The following is a 24,536-nucleotide window of genomic DNA, read 5'->3' on the forward strand; positions in this document are numbered from 1 at the left end:
TGATCCTAAAGGTCTTTTCCAAGCTAAATGATTTTATATTTCTCTCTCTGGAAGTTTTAGCTTTCATTATTAAAAACAAATTATTTTCTGTGCAAAAATCTAAAACATTCTTCTACAATTTCTTGACAAGCTGTTGTTAGCTCCATCCCAGCCAAACTCAGTACATGAGCATTACAATAGAATTCTACATGTCTTGTCCCACAGTCTAAGATGCAGCAGAAAAAAAAAAAATCTTTAAAACATACACAGCACAGGTCACAAAGCTGGGGATAGCCACTAAAAATACAATGCAAACAAAAATGTAAAAATCATGATGCAATCATGATCAGTTGAACAGTAACAATAAAATCATGATGTAATCATGATCAGTTGAACAGTAACAATATTTCACATTTTGACAACTCAAACTGATTACAAAAACAAAAGGCAGCTATCTGGTCCCACTGTTTATTTTGAACAGTGATTTAATTGCTGAATAGACTGATTGCCTGCTGAAGATCATGGCTGTTTGACTACTGCTATCAGTGGATGTTGTTTTAAAAACAAATATAATGCTATTATAAATCACAACTTGGTACATGTACGAATGGAACAGTGAAACACAGTGAAAACTATTACTCCTCTGTAAAAGAAAGTCTTCCAAGTAAAATGTAATATTCTATCATATGCTGCATATGAGCAGAATAATAATAAACTGATAAAGCTTGAACAGATAAAGCAATGAAATACTGCTCTGGCAAACAATACTGTCTCAGGTGACAGCAACCAGAAGGAAAAGATGGAAGCCATTGGTAACCACATTCTTCTCATTTACTCTTACAATAGACACTAGGTCATTTCTCCCACCAGCACTGCATGAAACAAACAAAAATGTTTTCTGTTGTATAGCAGGATATGATTCTTTTCAACTTCAATTTACAATCTTTCCCCATATCACGTACCTGCAAACTATATTTGATCTTCAAATTGAAAGGAAGTCCTTGCTTTTCTCAGGCTGTTTCTGCTGCATCCTGATCAGTTAACCCAAGCCTCTCATATTACCCCATGCTTTGTGTTCCTGCCCCATCCCCTGTGCTTGCACAGCTCCCCAGAGACTTGGGGAACTGGGTCTGTCTGTTAAACAGCAGCCATAATCTACAGACAGCAAATCACATTTGCTCTGGAAGGAGCAAGCTCTCTTCATCAGTGGCCCAGTATGGAGCAGGTGCACAAAGCCAAGGACCATCACCTTCATCTTAATGCAAGAGCAACCTCACCCCTCAGTCTTGAATTTGTTAATTGAAACAAGTCACAGAGCAGATTGAAATTCATCAACATGGCAGAACCTCTGAATCCGTCAAGGTTTCAACAGCTCGGTACAAACAATGCTGGCTGGCAATGGATAATGAGGGGATATAATATGATCCAACATAACAGCAACTGGGACCCAAAGCAAATAAAGGGGGCTCAAAAGGTGAAAACAGAACAGAATGAACCATTACCCTTGTCCCACATTCAGTATTTTATTAAGCATTTGCTATTTTATTAAGTTTATTATTTTGGTATTGTGCACTGGCAGATTGAAGTGAATTAAAAACCATCAGGAAACTGTGTTAAATCTCTGGGGACATCACAGAAAAGTCTGAAATCACTGATGCTGCATTAGCACAAGACCACTCCTCTGAATTTTAAAGGTTAATGTCACAATATTTCTAAACTAAAATTGCTATTCTCAGACTTACTCAGTAAAACATTGTGTAAAATGAAACTATGAGTTTAATTTAAAGAATACAACTCTTTTCCTTCTGAATTTACTTTTACAGGTTCCACGCTAAATGTAGAGAACTTGACAGTGAAGAGGTCACCATCTCCTACACCACACACAGTATGCAAAAATAAATCAAAATATTCACTTGTAGAACAGGAAATGCAATTTCTTACCCAACCCACTGAAGAGGTAAAGACCAGCTTTGCTTCATAAAAACACAAGTTTTTAGGAAACAGGATTAACACTATAGGGCACCACCCCCTCTGAAAGCTGTGGTTATTCAGCACTCTTCAAAACAATCCAATATGAGCTCTTGAAACCATAGATAAGAATTTGAATGTCTAATTTGACTAACATTTCCTAACAGGACTATATATCTACATCTATATACACCTATAGATATATATGGATATATGCATATACTTTTATATACTATGCTGAATGTGCTTTAAATGCAGATTAGATACAATCTGTTTTCACTGGCTTTGCTTCTGCCAGCTGTTGTTAATTTCTATACACTGATTACGATATCTTAAAATTAAGGATTTAAACAAATGTGAATGGTACGTTGGAGAATACGATCGCCATGAAGCAGAGAAGGCACTGCTACAGGAAAGCATTGTAAGTACCATTTATCTCAAAACCTGGGGTATAAACTCTTGGGGGAAAATTTCTGTAAATTGTCCATAATGGCTTACAAGTCTTGTTGTGAACTAACCATACAATCTGTAATTTAAATCTGTATCATACAGGATGAGACATTCTTGGTTAGAGATTGTTCAAAGAAATCAAAGGCTGAACCATATGTTTTGGTTGTTTATTATGGAAGAAGAGTATACAACATTAAAGTACGTTTTCTGGAAGAAAGCCAACAATATGCACTGGGAACAGGTCTCAGAGGAGATGGTGTAAGTAAAATCCCATCTGCTGTTACAGTCTATAGCTTTTATGTTGCACTTCACAAGTTCTTAACACTAAATATTAGTTACAAACTCTCCCACATAATGAACTTGCTGTTTCATTAGCTTCTTTTACAATACTCTCATTTCAAATGTCTCAAATTTTCAAGCAGCTTACATAATAATTTAAAACCAAATTTTACATACCATACTCAAATTCAGATTTACATCAATGTAAAACTTTCCTAAGTACTTACAATACTTCTATCTACTGTAAGTAACACCTGCAAAGTAAAAGGGAAAGAAAAGTTCTATCTTTTCAAGTATACATATTATTTTAGCACATTTTTAAACTTGTGATAATATAAGCAAACATTTTCAAATACATACAACTTCACATATCTGACAGCAGGGCCTGGTGCTGCTTTTGCTGTTTAACGTCTCTTGTTGTCTGTGCCTCATACAGCAAAAGGAGAATTTTTTTTTTTAATGAGGCAATGGGACAACAGTTGTCATGGATATTCAGAAGCAATTAAATCATGTGGGTCCCCAGCAATCAGTCTTTCAGACATTGTTAAATTTCAATTAGAAAATCCCTTTAGATTAGCAATGCTTTTTCACATAATTCAATTATAGTCATGATAGGAGTCTAATTCCTATTCCACCTATATTGTTAAGTAACACTGTATCTGCTTTTCTTTAACAAAAGAAAAAATAAAACATTAAACCTGAAAGTCATCTCTATAAAAATGTGATATGTGCAAAAAAAAAAAAATCCTAAAACTTCAAGAATGCTCAGCTGCAGAGCAAAAAAACAAAGCAACAACCTCCTATGTGTTATCAGCTATGTAAATGACTAACAAATCTAACTCAGGTTAAGCAGCAAAGCCTCTGTAGCTAAATCTTCAATTATGCCCTTTCCATGCACATCAATACTTCTCAAAACTTACCTTTTGCATAGAGAGACTTAAAAAAACCTGAAGTCACAAGTGACCGAAGCCAACTTCAACCATTTGACAGGTTTAGAATTTATATTAGAATTCTTATTAGAAAACATGGGATAGGATTTATGAGCTTTCACAAGAGGGACAAGGTTTACTGGCAGGTTGTTCTTCAGGAACATTGGTTTAATGATGAGGGGCGAGAGAAAATCCTTCATTATTCAAGCACATTTAAACACTTTGGGAAGCTGAACTGTAGCACAAATCGAGAATTGTACTGCAGGTACCATTGTCCTGGTGCTGCTGTAGTGACCATCAGTCTTCTGTAAAGGACTGACTGCATTTCTGAACTGTACCTCACAGAAGATTTCCTGGAGTTTAAGTATGATTTAGGAGAAAGCAAGTTTAGTTTTCCATGGTTCTTATATTGTTTAATCTTCCTGGCTCAGATCAGAAACAACTGAAATATGGCACACTGCAGCATAAGGTAGTATGTGTATGGTAGACTACAGAATAAAGACATAAAGCTAAATTTTCATCATGTTAACAGCTTTAACAATTAAAGCAACTAGAAAATTACTTGAACAGTACATGAACAATTTTTACTGAACTAAAAGGAAGGAGAACACAATCCCTCCCATCTCAGGAAATACCAAAATATATGTCTGTTGTTTGTTCCAACTTCTGCACAGACAGAACATATCTTAAGAGTGGGTCTGGAATGAAAACAGTCAAATTGGAAAGTAAAAATTGCAGAATAAGGATTCCAAGCACCTAGCTAACAATCAAGACTTGGCTCTACCAGGTCAAATCCATAATCACGGCACCTTACCTTAGGCCTTCTTTTTTAAGTACTGTTTCTCTTTAACTCAGAAATCCTCCTGTACTTCAAGTACAACAGAAAAATTCCAGAATCGTGTTGCTAGTCAGTTAATTAAGTGTTGTACCAAAGAATGACAGACATGGCAATCTCCTACTCCTGTGTATTATGCTCAGCAGCAAGACGTGAAAACAGAACTGGGTACAAGGCACATGGGCAGTAATGAACAATCAGTGGCACCAACATTGCTCAGAAGAGCTTCTTCCATTTCAGGCAGTCTCAAGGGATTCCCTAAAAATGCTCTTTCTTGAAAACTCTCATCTCAACTTCTGCAGCTCGTCTGAGGTTCTTTTCTCAGGAGGGTGAAAACACTTTGTAGGGCGGTGAATTACAGCAAATTGCTGCCTGTAATTTTCCAGTGCCTGTTAAAATGCTTTCCAGAGCACTCTGCATTGTCCCTCAGCAGGGATACCCTTTGTTACACCACATTTTGCACAGCACAGTGCAGCCAGACCAGCTGCTCTATCTAGATTAGCTGAATATTCCCTCTTCACCTGCCAAAGAGAAAGAAATCTGAACACCAGCAAACAGGTGCAGACCTACTACATTTCTCCCCAGTTGGTGATTTTGTTCAGAGGTTCAGTCTTAATAGATTTTCTGCAGTGTGTTTTCACTTTCAAATTAGTCTACTTTCATCCATTAAAAAGATGCTTTTTTTATATGTAAATATAATTGTTCAAAGTTTTCCCTATACTACTGCAACTTTTGATTTTTCACATACAGTTTACAAGTTGTTAACGCATTGTATCATCGAATAAGATTTTCAATTAACAATTACTTTTAAAACTTATTTAATTCAACTCTCATGAGTACTTCTATCATTAGCTCTGATGTAGCCCTATAAGGCCTTGAAGAGGGGGGAAGAGGGGTTGATGATCAGATTTTTATGTTTGAAGTAACTGAAGTTCCACGCAGCTAAATTAGTATCAAATTCTAATATAATGAATACAAGTAGGGATGGTGGGGGGAACAATCCACCACTAACTCTCTTGGTGAAGGTACATCTTTTGCTAGCAATTTAGCCACAGATGTTCACACCTAAATACATATTTAATATATTATACTGAGCTTACTAAAGGCCAAATCATATAAAGCTATAAAGATCAGATCCCCAAAGGAGGCATACATAGAATTTAGGCATTTACATTCAAAATAGCTGTCCTGAGCACCATTTACTTGGATATTGCCTTTCTCTATGCCAGACAGTTTCACTAGTAAAGACTCAGAGATCCTGTACTACTGCCTCTTTTCATGTGCACAACTCTTTTGAAGATGAAAAAATACAAACCTTGATCACATATAAAGATGATAATGACACAAAATTTAAATATATTTCTTATCTCCTTTGCAAAACTAGATCTGCTGCACACAAAATACAGGGGTTTAGCGTGTCTGCAGCACCAGGCTCAACTCCCAATTCAGTAACTAAAAATCAAAGGCAGAAGTAGGCTTCTCTTCAACTCCATGCCTATTTTACAAAGAAGCTTAGTGATGGCCTGCTGTAGATCTCTGGATCTCCCTGTTCTGGCCAGAGATATTTTCTCCATTCTCACCACTCCATTTGCAGCTAACTTTCATCTCCAAACTATCAGTCATACCAGCTACATCATTTCAGTCAGTTTATTTCTATGTGAGTCAAATGTATTAGTTCCACCTACCTTCACCAGCCATCAAACTGGCCTGCCTCATCTGAGTAGATTAGGGAGCACTTCCATGATGCCTTCCACTGACAGTGTTATGTCAAAAGTTACTGCCAGGAGAACAAGCACAGCAAACAGCCAATACTTCCAAATGAGAAAGATATTTACAAGGTAAACATCTTGTCCACAGCTTAAATGACAGCTCAAGGATGAACAGTCTCATTCAGGCTGTGTGACAGAGCCCAGAGTCCTGCCACCACCCTAACACAATTCAAAACTATATCTTTCATGAGCAATCCTTGAGACCCTATTCCCATCTCTCCAGAACAGTCTGGAGACCAGCAGATAGACATTCCTATGACAGTAGAGATTGCTTGAGTTTCTTCACACAGTGAAGGGAAACAAATCAAGTACTGAGTTTTCTTCATCTCTATGTCTTTAGGTGTCTTTACACCTAACGAAGTGGGGGGGGAGTTCCATTAAAAGATCTGAGGACATAAAATTCTAGACCTCATCACTATAGTGTCTAAGTCAACTTCATGTTCTAGCAGACATAAAGAAACTCAGAGCTTAATATATTAAAATTCATTAATTCAAATAAGAGTAGAGCATGAAATAAAATAGAAAAAAATACCTAAGTAACATCTGAAACATTTTTCCTCATTACCAAAGAACTACAGCTTAAAGGTACAGCAATGAATAATGTGACATTAGCCTAGTTAAATTTCCAAAGCAGGTGAACAATTACAGTAAGACTTTTTAACCTCCCAACCAACGAAAAAGCATTAGAAAGCAGGAAAAGAATTGGTGCTCACAAAATGTTTAGAATAAAAAAAGTAAGGGTTACTTTGTTATGGTATGAAATACAAACCACAGTTTTTGCCTGGATTTTCAGTAGCAACAGGGACTTTGAACATAAACAAAGACAAGACAGCAAAGTAGAACAAATGCATACAAGTAAAAATTATCAAAAAAACCCTAAAAAAATTAGCACAATGGCTTTCATCTTAATACAGAAACAGTTTCACCAAATCACATATTTAATCAGATTCTGCTGTTATAATCTAGGTGTGAAACAGGTGGGGATGAGAGAAGCTATGACAAGATACCACCAGGTGTACAATGAAGGTTCACACTCACAGTAAATGTTACATAAATACATGATAAGTATTAATGTCAAAGTAAGCTTGCATTACTGTGTGCAGTTCTAGTGATTTAATACCAATGAGTCCAAGGAATAGACCAAGAGGAAAAACAGTAATATGGTGAGAGCTTCGTGGTGTGATGAGAGCTTAGAAGTTACACATAGGGAAGAGAACTACTTAAACTGAAGGACTGCTAACCAGTGGATTGGGAGGATTAAGATGCCTTCACTAGGACAGATGAGAATAGACACCTTGGATAGCTTTTTGTTGCTGTTTAATCAAGTCAGCAATCTTAAACCACACCTTTATCACTTTAGTAATGTGCTTGGAGGTTGTCTTTGTTTTGAGCACAAGAGAACAAGACTACTACTCTGCTGGGATGCTCCTTGTTCCACACTTTTACAGCAACTTTCTCAAGAAACTGAATGGGGGGGAAAAGGTTACATTTAATAATGAAACTTGCAGCGTAAAGTATTATGTACTGCTAATTAAGTGCAACTTTTGCCAGCAAAAATTAGTGATGATTTATAGTTATTTTGTCATTTCAACATCTGTCATCACACCTGGCATCACAAACTTTTATAGGTGATATTGCATTATCAGAGCTTAGATATGCTCCCTTTTTGCCCTAAGCAGCCAGCTACTTTCTCCTACACAAGACAGAGACACACAAAGGAAATAAGAGGATCAAAATATGGTACTTTTCCTTTTATAATCACTTCCATCTAATCATAATTCTATGCAAAATACTACCTATTTTTAATACTGTCAATTAACAGTCTTTTAATATTATAGATTAAACCATACAGCAATTGTATTTTCAGTCACTGATTACTATTTTTTCCCCCCCCCAGAAATTTAATTCTGTGGAAGAGATCATTGAATTCTACAAACATGTTCCCATAAAACTCATTGACGGAAAGGATCAGTCAGGAACTCACAGAGAACAATGCTACCTCACACATCCATTCAAGTCACGCAGATGTTTTCTGCCTTAACATCGCAGATTCATTTGTACAGATGTAAACAGAACAGTTATTTAAATGTCTCAAAAATCAGATTAGCCTTTTGAGCGAGGAGCTCCCCATAATACGTAGCATTCTACAGATCTACTCCATTTTTGGATTGTTGCAATCTAACTTTGAGGATACAGGTAAAGTGTATGTCAACGTATTAATTCACAGAGAAGTGCTGAAACCAACTCCTGGTATCCTGACAACGATGGACCAATTTGCTTATCTTGCACTTTACCTTCTACCGTAAGATGGAAACCAAACTCACCCTTGCTCATTTAAATGTCATGGAAACTCCACTAAGTAGCAAAAGCTAATAAAGCATATCACAGTCATATAAAAAAAAATATTCTTATTTTTAAAAATACACATGAAATGCTACATGCCAGAGCTCTCACTGTCTAACAATTTCATGTGGTGTGCGTATGTTTGCTCAACAACAAGCTGTGCTCAGCCAGCACTGAAGGCAGCGAGTGTTAGCTGCTGCTCATAGGTATTGGAGCAGATTATAAAGATGGTTAAGTAATAGAATTTACATAATTACAGCTAACACTTACTCTTTAACTTGCGTAGCAGATACTTGTATTCCATCCCTGAGCCTTCAAACACTTACATAAGTAGAACAATTACGCAGTCACTTTGGATTCATACTATGTGCAAATATAGAGATAAAAATCAATAGGAACAGTAGATGTGCTTCAAACTCAGCAAGAAAACATGCTCCAGTGTGTATCAAAGAACATGAGAATGTGATTTTTTTCCAGCAAAAAAATAGCGTAATACTTATTCCTACAATCTGAGTTTTGGAAGCCCTAACTAAATTCCATATGTATATGAAAGGCAAACTTCAGATTTTTTTTCTGCATAGCATCCATAGTCTTCCTTTCTAAGCACACTCAGAAAGTTTGGCTAGGTAATTGGAATATACAAAAAAGTAACCTCAGTTACTTTATCCTTAAGAATAGGAACAAGAATAAAAACACTCAGGCCCAAAACCACAACATTCCAACCCAATTTATGACGTAGTAGGTGGCACAAACCAGCTCTAAAAAAATTTAGGTTGTTATTTTTTTGACACATTTTTATTTCTCGATTCTGCATCAAAATGCAAGAGAACATTCACTGTAATTATTTCTCTCAAGCTGATGAACCTGTTAAAATCAAAGGAAATTACTCTGACATAACATTTTCTAATAAGAATAAAATTAACAAAACAGAAGCTGCTAAAAGTAGAGTTTAGCAGAGCTCATAAAAAGAAAAAGAAACATGATGTAACCTGCTTTAAGAATTTCATAGCCACAATACAATTTAACTTACAAAAGACTTCCATGTTAAAAAACAAAACAAAATTCCTAATTAAGAACCATAAAACCCCCACATCTCAACAATTCAGATAGCAGGTTATGGCAGTGACATATCAAGTTTTGCAGATTTTTACTCAAGTAAACAGTAAACTTGCTTACAGACGAAGACAAGCATTACTTGTATACTTAATCCACCCAGAGCTTTTAAAGCTGAGCAGCAACACCTCCCCCACCGCTCCCCAGTACAACTTTCACAAGCAATGTTTTAATTTCGCCAGTGACAACTCTTACAAAGCAAATTCAAAACTATTTATTTAGTAGCTTCTACAGAAACAAAATTAATTCAAACAGTAACCTGGACTGAAGGAGTTTGTGGGGTTTTTTATGTTAACCATTTCAGTATTTATTGTACATGATATGCCAGAATTTTAAAATGGAAACTATTCTCACTATTGAAAATGCAAAGAGCACTGTTAGGTTTGGCATCAAAGTATATGAAGTGAAAAAAAAACCCTCTAGTGTACCCATCTAAAAAAATATAATTCCATTTGAATACAAAATGAGAACTGTCATTTCCTTATTATTGACAAAACAGGCAAAACAAAGTTTGTTCTGTGGAATAGGTTAGTCTGATACAAATGATACAAAAATTTTCAATGTGTACATGACAAAAAAGATCTGACTTAAAGCACCAACTGTCTGAAGGATTTTAACACTGTATTGCAAAATTATGGGAAAGCAATAAGTGGTTTTGAAAATAAACCTCAGTCAAATGTAGTTTTAAAATATTTACATTTCAATGCAGACATGACAAATACTTTATCAAAACAATGTATAATCTGCTGGAGTATATAAAAAAAATATTCCCAGCTTAAACTGTTTACAAAAATGCACCAACAGTGGAAAGAGTCAGGGACTACCAGTTTTTCAAGAGAAGTCCCAGTTCAAACATAGAACACACATCCAGCATTAGAGTCAGTATTGATTTTCTTATCCCTAAAACTGTAAGAAGTTATTTTAATTGTATGTGCTTCAATATATTTCATTCTATATGATTCTAAATTTATTTAAAATTGACAAGATGAAGAGAAACATCTATAGTACACGTCCAGAAACAGTAGACTTCAGTGTCATTCTTCCCTCTTCTTTACTAAAACTTGAAATTTGGCCCTGATTTAGAAATTTAAGAAACTGAGCAATGTTCACACTGTACTGAAGTCAGTAGGTACATGTTAGACATAATCTATAACTAGGCACATGCTTGTATGAATTTGAGGCTTACAAAAAATATATTCTAACATCTAAATTCTTAAGAATGATGAAAGATTGCACTGAAAATCTGATTCAACACTGTCAAAATAAAACTGTGCAACGTGGCTTTTCATTTTGAAAAGTCTTTATCTTCAGCAAGTTCCTCTGTAAATAAGCTCACTAACTAGAGTTCTAACCAAATGCTGAGTTCTGTAAATATTCTATCACACACATGGTCGTAGAGGGTTTATGTTTGGCTATTACTATTTCAGAACAGCCTACAGGCCATAGAGAAGTGCTTCTTGTTCCTATCAACTCAAGCCTGATTGTATATCTGGCTTGATGGTACAGACACCTGACCTGTCTGTTCTTTCACATCTACACAATACAGGCTAAGTAAAGTCTAAGTACTAAACAAAATTAAACTTATTAGTGCTATCTGACCTAGTGGGGAGTAACTGATTCCACAGATTTTTCACTTACACCCTTGTATCTCCTCTGAAGTCAGCAGAAGTGTTTTTACTCCACTGAAACAGAGCACTTGCATTTAACTTTTACTTTTTATGGATAGTGCTTAGTTTGCCACTAAAACCTATGATATACACTTGCTGTCCACGGAGGACCAAAGGTGCTTTTCAGTATACATGTGCTCGATCTCTGACACACCATGCTGTAATAAAGCAAACTAAATCCTATTATCATGGCTAGGTTTCGCGAACAAAGATTTGGGAAATTTACAAAGATCTCACCATCTAAGACTTTAATCCACAGAGACCTAGCACAAACCAGTTACAGCACAGTATCCTAGGGTAAGTAGAAAGATGTTTGCATAGCAAATCTTTTTCACATTTCTCCCGTGGAACAGATGAAATTGAACTCCAATACAAATTTCAAGCATGAGAGTGCAAAGCAGTACTTAATCCTTGCTATCGGCTTCTCTCTCTCTCTCTCTCTCTCTCTCTCTAATTCTGCTCTCTTCTTCCACTTTGCTAACAGCAGAGATCTTTTGGCAAAATAAAGCAGTTATTCCAATCCTCCATCCCGAGCATGTTAGTGGCACTCATTAAAAACAAGAGGGGAAACCTCCGCTAGTCTCTCACTTAATGGTTTTTTGCTTGAAGAGAAAGAACATCCCAACCCTTGGTTGCCTCTATTAAGTGCCTTTGTCCATGACTTATCCATTCTTCTTGGTCCATATATACTCTTCCACAAAACCAACACTTAAACAGACACCGAAGTGTTTCAGGTGGTGAGGTTTCCACCACCTGGTAGTTGTTTTTATGGGTCTTTTTCAGCTTCATTTTTAGCATACTCTGCTTTTTTGTTTGGTTTCCTATCTCAACATTCTGAAGAGTAAGACGCTTTCGATAACGTTTGACACCAAGACAACTACTTGTCCTTTCTGACAGAACTACTTTCAGGACTTGACCTTTATACTTGTTGATAGTCTTCATGACATTAATTATCTCTGGTGAATCAACATCAGGATGGTTTAGTACCACAACTGGCTGGTTACGACGAGGGCATTTTATCAACTGATTCATTTTCAGAGGGACAAGCCGAAGACGTCGTGCTGTCAACAGGTACGACATGTCAGAACTTGAAGTGGTTTCCAACTGAGTTCTTGTTTTCCTCTTAGGAAGTTCTCTGAAGCTTGCTTGTTTTGCCTTATTTTTGAGACTTAATTGACTTTTTGAATAGGGCTTGCTTGGCTTGCTCATATCACTGCTTTTCTGAAATGGTACCCCAGTTTGTTTGCTACTATTTTTAACACTTGCCTCTCGCTTTGGTCTTTGTCTGAGCGATATACTTCGGGACTCGGCATTTGGTTCACTCTGATTAGGCAAACATGGCAAATTATCACTAAGTGTCTCAGAAACACTGACAGGGACCGGGCGAGGCAGAAACATTTCATTGCAATACACAGAAGGAGCTGATGTTTCACCACTGTTTTCTATTCCAGCTGAGTTTTGACTGCTAGTAGCATTCAGCACTCTCAGCATTGTCCCTTTGGGGATAAATACGGGAGTAGCAACATGGGAATTTTTAGTCACCCTGTTTTTAGATGTTCTTGCAAATGTGAATAGCCGATCTTCACTGTGTTCTTTGCTACTAATCACACTGTTTCCACCATGCTCTTGAGTTACAGGTTGTTCCACTTCAGTGGCACATACAACTCTCTCACAACTTGCTGAACTTTCTTGAGGCAAAAGCACCTTCTTACGAGAAGTCTGACATCTCAAAGGCAGGGATTTCACGTTAGATTCAGACATGAGCTGAGCAATCTTTCTACACAGCAATGTTGCTGACTTCTTACTGCGTGTTTTGTCAACCCATCTGACATCCTCTGGAACGTTTTCAGCCCCAGAGCTAAGGGAAAATACAGATGAAATAACAGGTCCTTCAGAAGTACTGCCTTTATTTTTCATCTTCTGTAGTTCTAGTGATTCCAGAAGACAACTGTTCTTTTGACTTATGGTTTCAGCTCTCTTTACTTTGCTAAAGCCAAAAGTTATATCCTCAAAAGGTGGAGCTTTAGTGATGTGAAATTTTTTTCCTGCCTCAGAAGATGTAACACATTTTTTATCAAAACCCATACCAGCTAAATGTGCTTCTGTAGAGCTGACTGGCAGACTCTTACATTCTTTGTCATCCCTTTTCACAGGCAATGAATACTTTTCTTTTAGGACTGCAGAATAATTTCTGCTCTCCTTAGCAGCCTCTAATGAAATGTTCTTGGAACCTTTATCTTCAGAAATAGAAGCATATTTTTGCAGGTGTATATCCTCAGCTTCTTCATAATGATACAAATCACAGTGGAAATTACTTTTTCCATCTACTTCCCACCTTGAGGACTTAAGATCACTTTTTTTTTCAGTACTGTTCATTACCAGAGAAGGAGAACAAAGTTTTATAACACCTGAATGGACATCAACACCTTTCACCAAATGAAAGCATAATTTTGATGCATCTTCTCTCTGTATAGATACAGAGCTACAGGTTGAGAGTTGAGAATCAGAAGCACAAAGACATTCAGAATTCTTGTCATACGTACTATCCAAATTAAGCTGGTTACTGACACTGGATGATTTGTCTACATTCACTTCCATGGTTAGTAAGTCATTTTGAGACACAGATGATGGTTTTTTTCCTTCTGTAGATCGTTCTATACCTTGACTCTCAAGTTCCACTTCAGCACAGTTCACAGGTTTGTAAGTTGCGTCTTTCATAGGAATTAGTTTAAGAACCAGCTGTTGTGCTCCATTCACTATTTTAATCTCTACTATCTGAGCTAAACAGTTAGAAGGAACTACAAGTTCAGACGGCGCAATTACTGTTAAAGGCATCCCAGGCTGTAAAGGCTCTGTTTTTGGAGAATAAACCTCAACCTCCACACTTTGATTCTCACATACACTCATTTCAGATGGCTCCAACACTGTTTTGTCCCGGAGTGACGCTGCATTCACACTACATTCTACATTATGAGATGAACAGACTGTTTTAGTTGCTTTACCTGGAATCTCACAAACCATATTTGAAGACAAATTCGAAAATTCATTCTGAAAAGGAATTTTATTGTATTTCTGCTTTTTACATAAAGTGCTTTGACTCGGCTTCTTTTGCTTGTGTTTTATGAGAGTATTTGACAGCCGTTTTGTGGGTGTTTCATGTACTCTTCTCGTATGTTTCACTATATAGTCATGTCTAACAGCACCATATTCACAGTATTCACACTGATATGGGAAAGTTCCAGTGTGTTTCACCAAATGTCTCTGGAATTCTCCTTTGGTGTAGGATACATAACTACAGTGGGAACAAAGAAACTTAATTTCTTCATGTTGCCCTACGTGTTTCTTATACTGTAAAGGATCCTTTGTTGAAAATCTACATTTATCACAGTAGTATTTACCTGGCAGAAAATTTTTTACTTTAAATGTTTTCTGGGGTTTACTTGGGGTTTTCCTTTCACGTTCTTTAAAGTCTGCAGCATTGGCACCTGTGGGAACAAAATGGAAAGCTGGTGGTGTAATATGACTACACTTCTTGCAGATGAAATTTTTTTCTTCAGTCCACCCAATCTTCTTATGCTTCTCTATATCTTGCACTGAAATTTTCTGAACACTTCTGCATTTTAGACAGCTTATCAGTGACAATTTATTGTTCTCAGCCTCAGTTCCTTGGTAACAACAGTTTTGGTCATCCTCCCCATTTGATGGATTTGTTTTATCCTCAGAAGATTGCTTTCGGGGTGTAGTTAGGGAATTATTCCTATCATTAACTTGGCCAGGGTACAATCTTGGTAATAGTTCCCTCATTTTTTTCAACTGCATTTCAGAAGACGTGACTCTGCACCAGTTTCATCAAACACAGCAGCAACAGATAAAATTTTTTCTCGGTATTAGTCTTGTATATGCTGCTTATCAATCAATCAATCATTCAGGCTGCCAATCTGCAGAATATATGCTTTGGAAGAAACATGTTCAAGCAACTGCATCTGTATTATATTCCATGTTCTTAATTTTAGTCAATCAACTTGCAGCACTAAAGAATAAAAAGCAGAAGATTAAGTCAGTTAGGATTCAGTGATCACTTAAATACAATGAACTAATAAGTGAACTATTAGCAGACTACAGCTGAATTACACAGTGCACATACACCATTAACTCTACGCAAAAAATACCAAATCAAATAATCCTTTAACATTTGCTCTTATTCAAAAATTTCATAAATACATAAGTTATCTGCTATGTATCAAAACCTAAAGAGTTCGTGCTACTTCCCCCATGTCAAGAAAAATTTTACATTTAAGAAACGTTTTTAGAAACCTAATAAGAAAGATACTTGGCAGCAGAACTGAGCAGCAGAGTTTGACTTCAGTTCATGTACAGCTCTGGATTCAGGACAAGATATTATGAAACAGTGCAAGTGCCACTCATTTGTGAATCCCATCAGGGAAACAGAACATGGTTACAATGGTTACTAGAAACACAGAACTATTTGTTTGTTTTTAAATATAAGGACTTTTAAGTTAGCACAGAAATTCCTGACATATAGAGGGAAGTTCTTTTCTAATCAGTGCCAATGTTTCAGATCCAAACAGTCTTGAATGCCAATTCATAAGAAGATATGATTCATGATTCACATGTTCTCAAAGTAATGAAGTCAAAACAATCTGTGGCTGCAAAATTAATTACTTTCTCTTCTACTAATATCACAGTGTAATCACTTCTATATATGTGGACAAGCATATAAATAATTCATTGCATCCTGATAATACAGAATGTCAATCAAGCAAAATAGACAATGCAACATAAGGCAGAAGGAGAACAGCAATATCGCTGTAAACCACCACATGAACATGTGCAGTATATTTGGCCCCACAAGTTCCAGCACTCTGACTGTCTCTTTACTACATTTAACAGGAACAAGATCTCAGCCTTTAAGTTTTTGGCAAGACTATGAGACCACTGTTATTTGGAAAATAAACAACTAAATCAGGCTTTTGAGACATATATAAAATAAAATCCAAAGCTAACACCAACAAATAAAATCTACTCAACATCTTTCTTATTCTAACAGTTAATTACAGACATGGCATTGCACAGACCTGCATTCCACAGACAACAGAAATAATCTATTTCATGAGGTTAATTCTAGATGCCTTTTCAATACATCCAACAGAAGGCTTCTGCTTCTGAAATCCAGTTCCTCATCAAGTCTATCTACAGAGATCAAGACCTGATTTAGACTCCAAAAGCACAGTGCTGAGATCACTTAAGTAGCTTTCCATGACAATAATCCTATGTTAATGAAGAAATTACCCTATGGTACTGAAAAGACATTGAGGTACTGGAGCATGTCCAGAGAAGGGCAACAAAGCTAGTGGAGGGTCTGGAGCACAAGTCTTATGAGGAGTGGCTGAGAGAACTGGGGGTGTTTAGCCTAGAGAAAAGGTTGGTTTGGCAGTGCTGAGTTAATGGTTGAACTCTTGGAGGTCTGTTCCAGCCTAAATGATCCTGTGATCTCCCCAATGGCTTGATAGAAGCCAGCATCTCATCCAAACAGTTTCACCCACGTTTTATGTGCTCTCAGCCCAGAGAGCAACTGTATCCTGGGTTGCATCAAAAGCAGTGTGGCCAGCAGGTTGAGGGAGGTGATTATGCCCCTCTACTCTGCTCTTGTGAGACCCCACCTGGAGTACAGTCTAGATGTGGGACCCTCAACACAAGAAAGATGTGGGCCTTTTAGTGGCTCTCCTCTGGAATCGTTCCAAGTTGATCACAGGGCAGGAACACCTCTCCTATGAAGGCAGGCTGAGAGCTGGAGAAGAGAAGGCTTTGGGGAGTCCTTATAGTCCCTTCCAGTACCTGAAGCAGGCTCTCAAGAAGGCTGGAGAGGGACTTTTCACAAGGGTATGTAGTGACAGGACAAGGGGGAATGGTCTCAAGCTGAAGGAGGGTGGATTTAGATCAGACATTAAGAAGAAAATCTTTACTGTGACAGGTTGCCCACAGAAGTTGTGGATGCCCCATCCCTCGAGGTGTTTGTGGCCACATTGGATGGACCCCTGAGCAACCTGGTCTAGTGGAAGGTGCCCCTACCCACAGCAGGGGGGTTGGAACTAGATGATCTTTAATGTCCCTTCCAACCCAAACAATCAAGTGAATCTATATTTCTGTGCTCCATCTGCCAATATCCCTAACTGCTATAGCAATGCTGCCCTAAAGATGGGGCTCTGTGAAGAGTAAGTATATACTGAATGCAACTTCAAATAACTGCAAAAATAAGATAGAAAACTGGTTAGGGACAACATAATGAGCTTTTCACTCTTCAGAAGATGAATGGCTGCACACTAAAACTCCTTAGTAGGTAGTTCTAGGACTGTAGTAACCTCATCTCAGTGCAAGGCAGACAGCTGTGAAAATACTTATGAAAAATGTGAAAAAGAAGTCAATGGCAGCCTTGCAGGAAGGAGAAAAGTATACACGACTGCTGTATCATGATCTGGAGACTTTTTTTTTAAGCAATTCTAATCTGGGTGACATTATGCCCTCTATTATTCTGATTCTAAAAAGGAAAGAAAAAGCAAATGTGTAGTTCATATGAAACATTCTTCCTCTGCTACTACCACTTTTTAGACTTAAGATGAACCCGTTGACAGACAAGTGTGATGGTAGGCCTGTGTTCAGGAGATCCACTGTTTTGCTTCAAGAGAAGGATGGTAAGAGATCTTGATAAGCTCAATATCCAGACCAAAGATGCTTTGCACATTTCTATAAGCTTTAAGAAAGAACTAAAACTGCATTTGAAAGGAAAGGGTGACGTTAGGTCAGCACTTGCCTTTTTTTTTGCTGTTAACAGCTATCCATTGACACTGAAACTGCCTTCCATATGAACTGATCAAAAGCTACATATAGAGCACTTTATGCCACCAACATGCTTAACCACAAAAAAAAGTATTATAAATCCAGAGAATTTTCTTGTATTTTTTTAACATTGTAAACTTCATCTTAAGGGACAACATGAAAAACAATCCACATGCTTTAAAGGGCAGGGAAGTACAAGAAACACAGTCCAGCATTTTAAGAACACTTCACTTTAACAGAGAGATCTGGGCTGCTCAGTCCAAGAAGACACTAGAAAAATTGAATAGAGGTAGTTCAGAGAATAGGCTAGCAATCCTACTAAACTTTCCTAATTCAAACAGCTTTATGTAAGAAAGTGAAAACAACTAGGTTTGTCAGGGTTTAACCCCAAAACCAAGCTTTTATTCAGACCTGTGACAAATACCATGTTGCTAGAATCCAGGCTTCAAGTGTTGGTGTGTGACTGTCTTCCATGTGGGTTGATCCTAGCCAGCAGCCAAGCAGCCACACAATCTCCTGAGTACGAAGAAGAGTGAAGTAGCAAAAAAGTACAAGAAAGTTTATGGGTCAGGACAAAGGCAGCTGAATAGAAGGAAAGAGTCAGGGAAGTGACATAAGGGAAATCACTCACCACCTTCCACAAGCAGACAAATGCCCAGCCAGTCTCCAAGCAGCAGCCACACTGGAAGGCAACCCCACTCTCCCCTTCTTTTACTTCCAGTTTTCCTGGCTAAGCATGACATTATGTGACATGGACTATCCTCCTGACCAGTTCCAATCAGCTGTCCCAGCTGTGTGCCCTCTCAATCTATGGCCCACCCCATGCCTATTCACTGCAGCAAAGGCAGAGAGAGGGGAAAAAGAAAACCTCGATATTGTACAAAGACTGTTCAGCAATAACCAAGACACTGGTGTGTTATCAACATTGTTTTAGCCACAGATCCAAAACACATCACTGTACAGGCTGCTTTTTAACTCCATCCCAGCCAGATCTAGTACAAGGTGAAAAAGAAGTGAATAATGAGTTGATGCCAAAGTAATATCTCTGCTGTCTTCCTAGCTAGTAATTCACCATGTACCCTGAACACTGAACAATTAATAAGAAAAGTTTTGATACAAACAGGTCCAATTTATCATTATTTTAAATAAAACAAGGCCAAAATGAGATTGTAATTTCATGTTTATATTTTAAAAAAAATAAATTTGCTTTTTCTGGTTACTTCAAAAAACTGAGATCATCAATTTACAAAGCAAGGAGAACATTACATACACTCCATATCACTGGGGGAGGGCAGGAGAGGGAGGAATTCCCCTTAAGACTTGTTTTGGTGTTTAAAGGGCTGGCAGAAACACATTTCAGAAAATTTAAAGATAGATACTTGATTCTTCATGTGCAGTTCACACGGACCAATCCAAAGACATCATAAAAGGAAGACCTGAAAGTCTACAAGGAGTGAATGGTGAACATAGGAACGGGATGGATGAAGAATGGAGTAAGAGACACTAAGAGTGTTAACATCAGTTCCAGTCATTATCTTTACAGTAATGGATTCAGAAAAAAATGTAAAAATACTCAGAAATACAATAAAGTACTCGAATTAGATGAAAAAAAAAAAAAATCCAGAGGCCCTAGTTTGTTTTTTTTTTAAAAAAGGAAAATAAAGAAGTAAAAATTTAGAGGCACATGGAAAAAGGACAGCAGAAAAAAGATAAACCGAACTTCCTCATTCACTCCGTTTACCAAACACCTGAAATTCAGTGACATTAAAAACTCAGGCATTCAATGAAAAGAAGTATTCCTACCTTTCACACAATGCTAGCATATCTTGAACTGTGCTGCTCAACACACAGAGATTAACAGATCCACAGGAGTCAAAAGGTATTCCAAACTGTGGATATAACATGTATGTAATGGTTCAAAAGATCCATTAAAACAAAGGAAAATAGGATGAAACATCCTGTGCAGCCTGACTATGCCAAATTCATCCAGTAGAAGGGTTTTTCCTCTGCAGAAGATTACGAACTACTGATGTGGACCTGTCAGACAGGAAATTTCTATTTACTTCAAATACATTAACACTTTGTTCATCATTTCAAAGAAAAACATTTATATTGCAGAGGTTTAGTTCCCTTTAGCTCAAACTATGTGCTGCTATCAATGAAAAGGGTGTGATGAACAGCATTTATCCTATGTGTTCAAGCAAATGAGCCCTTACTTCAGCAAAGCACACACCTCTCACATACTAAGTTCACAGGCTGCAGCCAACAACCAAGGTGTGCTTTGGTAGTGAAAAGCCCATATAAGTTATGCCTAGGAGAAAGAAGTTTAAGCAAAACTGGAAGACACGTATGCATGCATCTCGTGTGCATGACTGTATCAAGAGGATGCAGTATGTAAAATTTGAGTCCCCGTGAAAAATTTAAATCTCTGTGCTTGCTTAAAACTACCTTCTCTATATTTTGCAATTATATATGCATACACACCATATACTGGCCGTTTAACATCAACTGACTATCTCTGTTAAGCAGTTAACTGTTCTACTGACTCAACTACAAAGCTGCCAATTATCAGTCACTAATTTTAGGCCTAATGACTGGGAGAGATACAAAGTGTTTCACTCAAGTATTGCATATTGTATTAATGAATATAATTAATTTTGTGTTAAAACAAACTATTCAAATACACCACATAAATTTTGTCTACAATTATTCCTTCTTAAAAAGACATTTTGTTTCACAGTAACAGCTAATCACAGTCATAACAGTTTTTGGTTTGTATCTGAAATTCACGTGAAGATTTTCAATCAAAATTAATGAAGAATGACAATGCAGAGAATTAAGAACAGCAAAGACCATGCATCAAGTTTTTAGAGCTCATTTTTATTATAAAATACACAGTTCTTTCACTCTACAGAAAAAAATCGATTACATTTAAAATGTTTACTACCTATAAAGTCATGCAAAACATTGATTAAAACACTATTTTTCAAAAGCATAAGTGAAAAAATGTCCAATCTACTGACGTTCATTGGCATTGTATGAAGGCAAGTACATGTATGTACTATGCAGTATTCTACTGAAATGGAGGTCTGCTTCCCTGTGGCTCTAGGACCTAGGCCTAGCTTTATTCATATCTGAAAGCTACCCACTTCTATTATATCATTCAACTGCTTGGTGGTCTTCCTGCAATAAGCTTAACAAGGCATTTCCAAATAACTACCGTATCAAAAGCAATAGTCTAGAGAGTGCTCAGAGATGTTTAAACAGTTGTTTATCATTACATCTATGACCAACTTTTTAAATCTATGCTGCTCATTTCATCATTTCACACAATTCACGACCATTTTGAGAATCTTTCTGTATATCCAGAGCATACTGACTAGTATGTAGCACTGCTTTTCTCTAAGCTCTAAGGCCTGTAAGCAATACAGCAAGGAAGTATGGCACTGAAGAAAATGGGAGTGGAGGGGGAAGAGTGTCATTAAAAGCACATATCCCTCCGTGCTCAGTTCTCAAAGCACTCATGCAGATGTTAAAACTAATTTCTACAGATTTCATTCCTGCTAAGATTAGCCACATCCTATCTGCATGTGCAAGAAAAGGGCCTTGACTGCAACCACCTACTGCAGTAACAATGCACAACAGACTGCTAGAAAAATCCTGTAAAACACCATTGGTTTTCCTAATCATAAAATAGACTTTTTTTAATTAAATATACATTGTAGGACACCTTGGCTACATCTATGATAACACTGGATCATCTATTTAAAAGAAAAGGTAATTCAGACATACAAAATGTTTAAGTGTCCAATGTAATACTTCTGAATGATAGATTCTCTTGCAACAAAACTCAACGTGAGATTTAATTAAGCGACTCTTACGCCCAAATATTCAAAAGAACCTCATTTGCACACAACAGAGAGGATGTTCTATTTTGCTCAGGAATACAATTACTAACCCGAGAGCTCCTTTTCTTCGGGAAGATGACCAAGACGACAAACCTGGACAACAGCCTTAGTCCAGACGAGTCCAAAGCGGCCTGATGGCGTCCACGAGACAAAAAAAACCATCAAGAAAAAAAAAAATCTCCTTGTCTTGGGCATCCAGCCCACCCACGCATCAGTGCTGCCGCCTCTCCAGAGGCCTCGCTTTCTCCTTCCCTCGCTCGCTCGCTGCCCGTGTCCCGAGGCCGAGCCGGGCGCTGCGCTGCGGGCGGTGCGGGCGGTGCGGCCCCTCCGCGGGCCGCGCAAACCTCCGCCCTCAGCGCCCCCGCAGCGCCGCCGCCGGCCCGCAGGGGGCAGCACCGCCGGCACCGCGGTGCGAGCGGGCAGGGCGGCGGCGGCGGCGGCGGCGGCGGGAGCCGCTGGCCCGGGGCAGGGGCGCCTTACCTGGCTCGGGAGAGGGCGAGGAGGAAAAAGAAAGCGCTGCCACCCTCAGGGCAGACCCCGCCAGCCGCCGCCGCCGCTCCCCTCGTCTCCGGACACACGCGAGCAGCGCAGCGCCGCCCCGCGTCCTGCGCGGGTGCCGCCCCGCCCTGCGGCACTTACCCCGGGAGGGCGGGCGCGCTGGCGAGCCCCCCGCCACAGCCCCGGCCCCGCGCGGCCCCCGCCCACCGCCGCGGCGGAACTGACCTCACGGCCCGCCCCGCCCGCCGCCGGGGCACCGCCGGGTAGAGCTCTACTGAGAGCCGCGGGGTTCTATTGAGAACCCAGCGCGGAGCTCCGCCGAGAACCAGGGAGCGCGGCCGCGCCCGCCCTGAGCACCCGCACCCGGTCACTTCAGGTGACAGCTAACCTTATCAGAGAGGGAAGTCTGGAGAAAAAGAATCCTCTCAACTATGAATTTTTTAGTTCCAAAATGTGATGTCGCCCTCAGAGTATGTTACATCTTTTGATTAGTAGTGTAAGAAAACACTCTTAATGGAGGAGTTGGGAACACTAGTTTACTGAAGATTTTTAAACATGTGAAGAAGGTCTTCGGGCTGATAGAGCCTGTTGGGATTTCTAGAAGGCTTTTGACAAAGACTGTCAAAGCAACTAAGCAGTAATGGCATAAGACCAAATATCTTCGCAAGAATAGCTGGATAAAGATGGAACACGGGGAGCAGAAGTGAATGTGTCATCCTCGTAGCATAGATACAATGGGTGTGCTGCTATATCAGTCTCTGCTTGGGCGTGCTCAATGTACAAGTGACTTGGAAAAGGAGCTGGGCGCTCGAGTGACAGCCTTCTGATGGTACCGAGCTACTCAGGGACTTAAGGACAGAAGCCCACTAAAGATCTGCAGAAGGACGTGCAACTGAATAACTAGGAAGTAAAATGGTGGTTAGATTTTCGGATGGCTAAAAGTGATGCACAGTGAAGAAAAACATCATAACTTCAAATATAAAATTATGAACTCTAAACTGACTAGTACTGTGCAGGAGCAAAATCACAAAAAGTTTCTGTTAAAAATCTCACCTCAGTGCTTAATAGAGTTCATAAAATCAACCTGTATGCTGAGATTTGAAAAAGAACAGAGAACAAAGCAGCCTTATGCTGCTGTGTAAATTCATGATTTACACATCTTGAAAGCTCTTTGGGTTTCTAAGTTCCCTCAGCTCAGGAAAGACAGAATAGTAGTGGAAAAGGTTCAATGAAAGGTAAAAAGGATGATCAAAGGTACTTTGCTCTCAACTTTCACATAAGGAACAATTAAGTAAGCTTCTGTCTGGAAAAAAAACATGACTATTGATATAACAAAGGGCTAAAAACCATGAGTGTACATTGTAATGTGAGCAGTTACATCTGGGAATTGTGTATGTGGATGTCATGAAAGATATCAGGGAAATTTTGTACTTACTGACTAGTGACAGCTATTCTGCAAAGGTGATTATGTAGTGTTATGAAAATTTACTTCCCTAACTATTGTATCAATCAGTCTTCATAATATGAAAATGATTGTCACTATGAATTCACTTTGTCACTATGAATTAGTTCACAGTATACAGTGCAACAGAATGAGATAGTGGAATTTTAGTGGAGTCTTTGGTATTGTTCTTACTCAAGTAATACAAGCTAAAGGACAGCCCAGCCCTGGAAATAAGGGCTTTGCTTCTTGGAAGCATAGAACTGTTCACAAAGGATGAAGGACACTCATAGACAACCTAGATAAAGCCAGCATCCTAACCCCTCTACTATGTCTTTGAAACCCTTCCACTGTTATCTGGCAAAACTGACCCCAGGAACATCTGGATCAATAGACAAGCAGCAAGAATCCTGCAGAAATATGGTTGCTTGGCAAAGTTCCACTATGATTAGAAATCAGTCTTGCGGGTCTTAGTAATTAGTCAAATCATGTTGTAGCTGAG

At 38.4% G+C, this 24,536-nt stretch overlaps 2 protein-coding genes across 4 annotated transcripts in view; one reads left to right on the forward strand and one right to left on the reverse strand.

Moving 5' to 3' along the window:
- The window catches only part of CLNK (cytokine dependent hematopoietic cell linker), a 27,442-nt gene extending 16,496 nt beyond the window's left edge, over positions 1-10,946 (forward strand). The window contains exons 11-14 of the mRNA XM_064653229.1: positions 1,803-1,936; positions 2,291-2,368; positions 2,500-2,655; positions 8,107-10,946. Coding sequence (XP_064509299.1) covers positions 1,803-1,936; positions 2,291-2,368; positions 2,500-2,655; positions 8,107-8,250 — 512 coding nt within the window. The 3' untranslated portion in view covers positions 8,251-10,946. The remainder of the gene's footprint in view (positions 1-1,802; positions 1,937-2,290; positions 2,369-2,499; positions 2,656-8,106) is intronic.
- On the reverse strand, positions 2,551-22,763 carry ZNF518B (zinc finger protein 518B). 3 transcript variants are annotated; one of them, XM_064653227.1, is made up of 3 exons: positions 22,576-22,763; positions 22,146-22,226; positions 2,551-15,362 (listed from the first exon to the last, which is right to left on the reverse strand). In XM_064653227.1, the coding sequence occupies exon 3, from the start codon at positions 15,149-15,151 to the stop codon at positions 11,921-11,923; it is 3,231 nt and encodes a 1,076-aa protein (XP_064509297.1). In that variant the 5' UTR covers positions 15,152-15,362; positions 22,146-22,226; positions 22,576-22,763; the 3' UTR covers positions 2,551-11,920. The 3 variants fall into 3 exon arrangements, with proteins under 3 accessions (XP_064509297.1, XP_064509298.1, XP_064509296.1); XM_064653228.1 differs by lacking the exon at positions 22,146-22,226; XM_064653226.1 differs by lacking the exon at positions 22,576-22,763 and having other exon boundaries at positions 22,146-22,523.
- Between the last annotated feature and the right edge of the window lie 1,773 nt (positions 22,764-24,536).

Source organism: Pseudopipra pipra, chromosome 4 (assembly GCF_036250125.1).
Source record: "Pseudopipra pipra isolate bDixPip1 chromosome 4, bDixPip1.hap1, whole genome shotgun sequence".
NCBI classification, from domain to species: Eukaryota; Metazoa; Chordata; class Aves; order Passeriformes; family Pipridae; genus Pseudopipra; species Pseudopipra pipra.

Coding starts and splice junctions, on each gene's coding strand:
- ZNF518B (XM_064653228.1), bottom strand. CDS start 15,151: ATGCAGTTGAAAAAAATGAGGGAACTATTACCAAGATTGTACCCTGGC.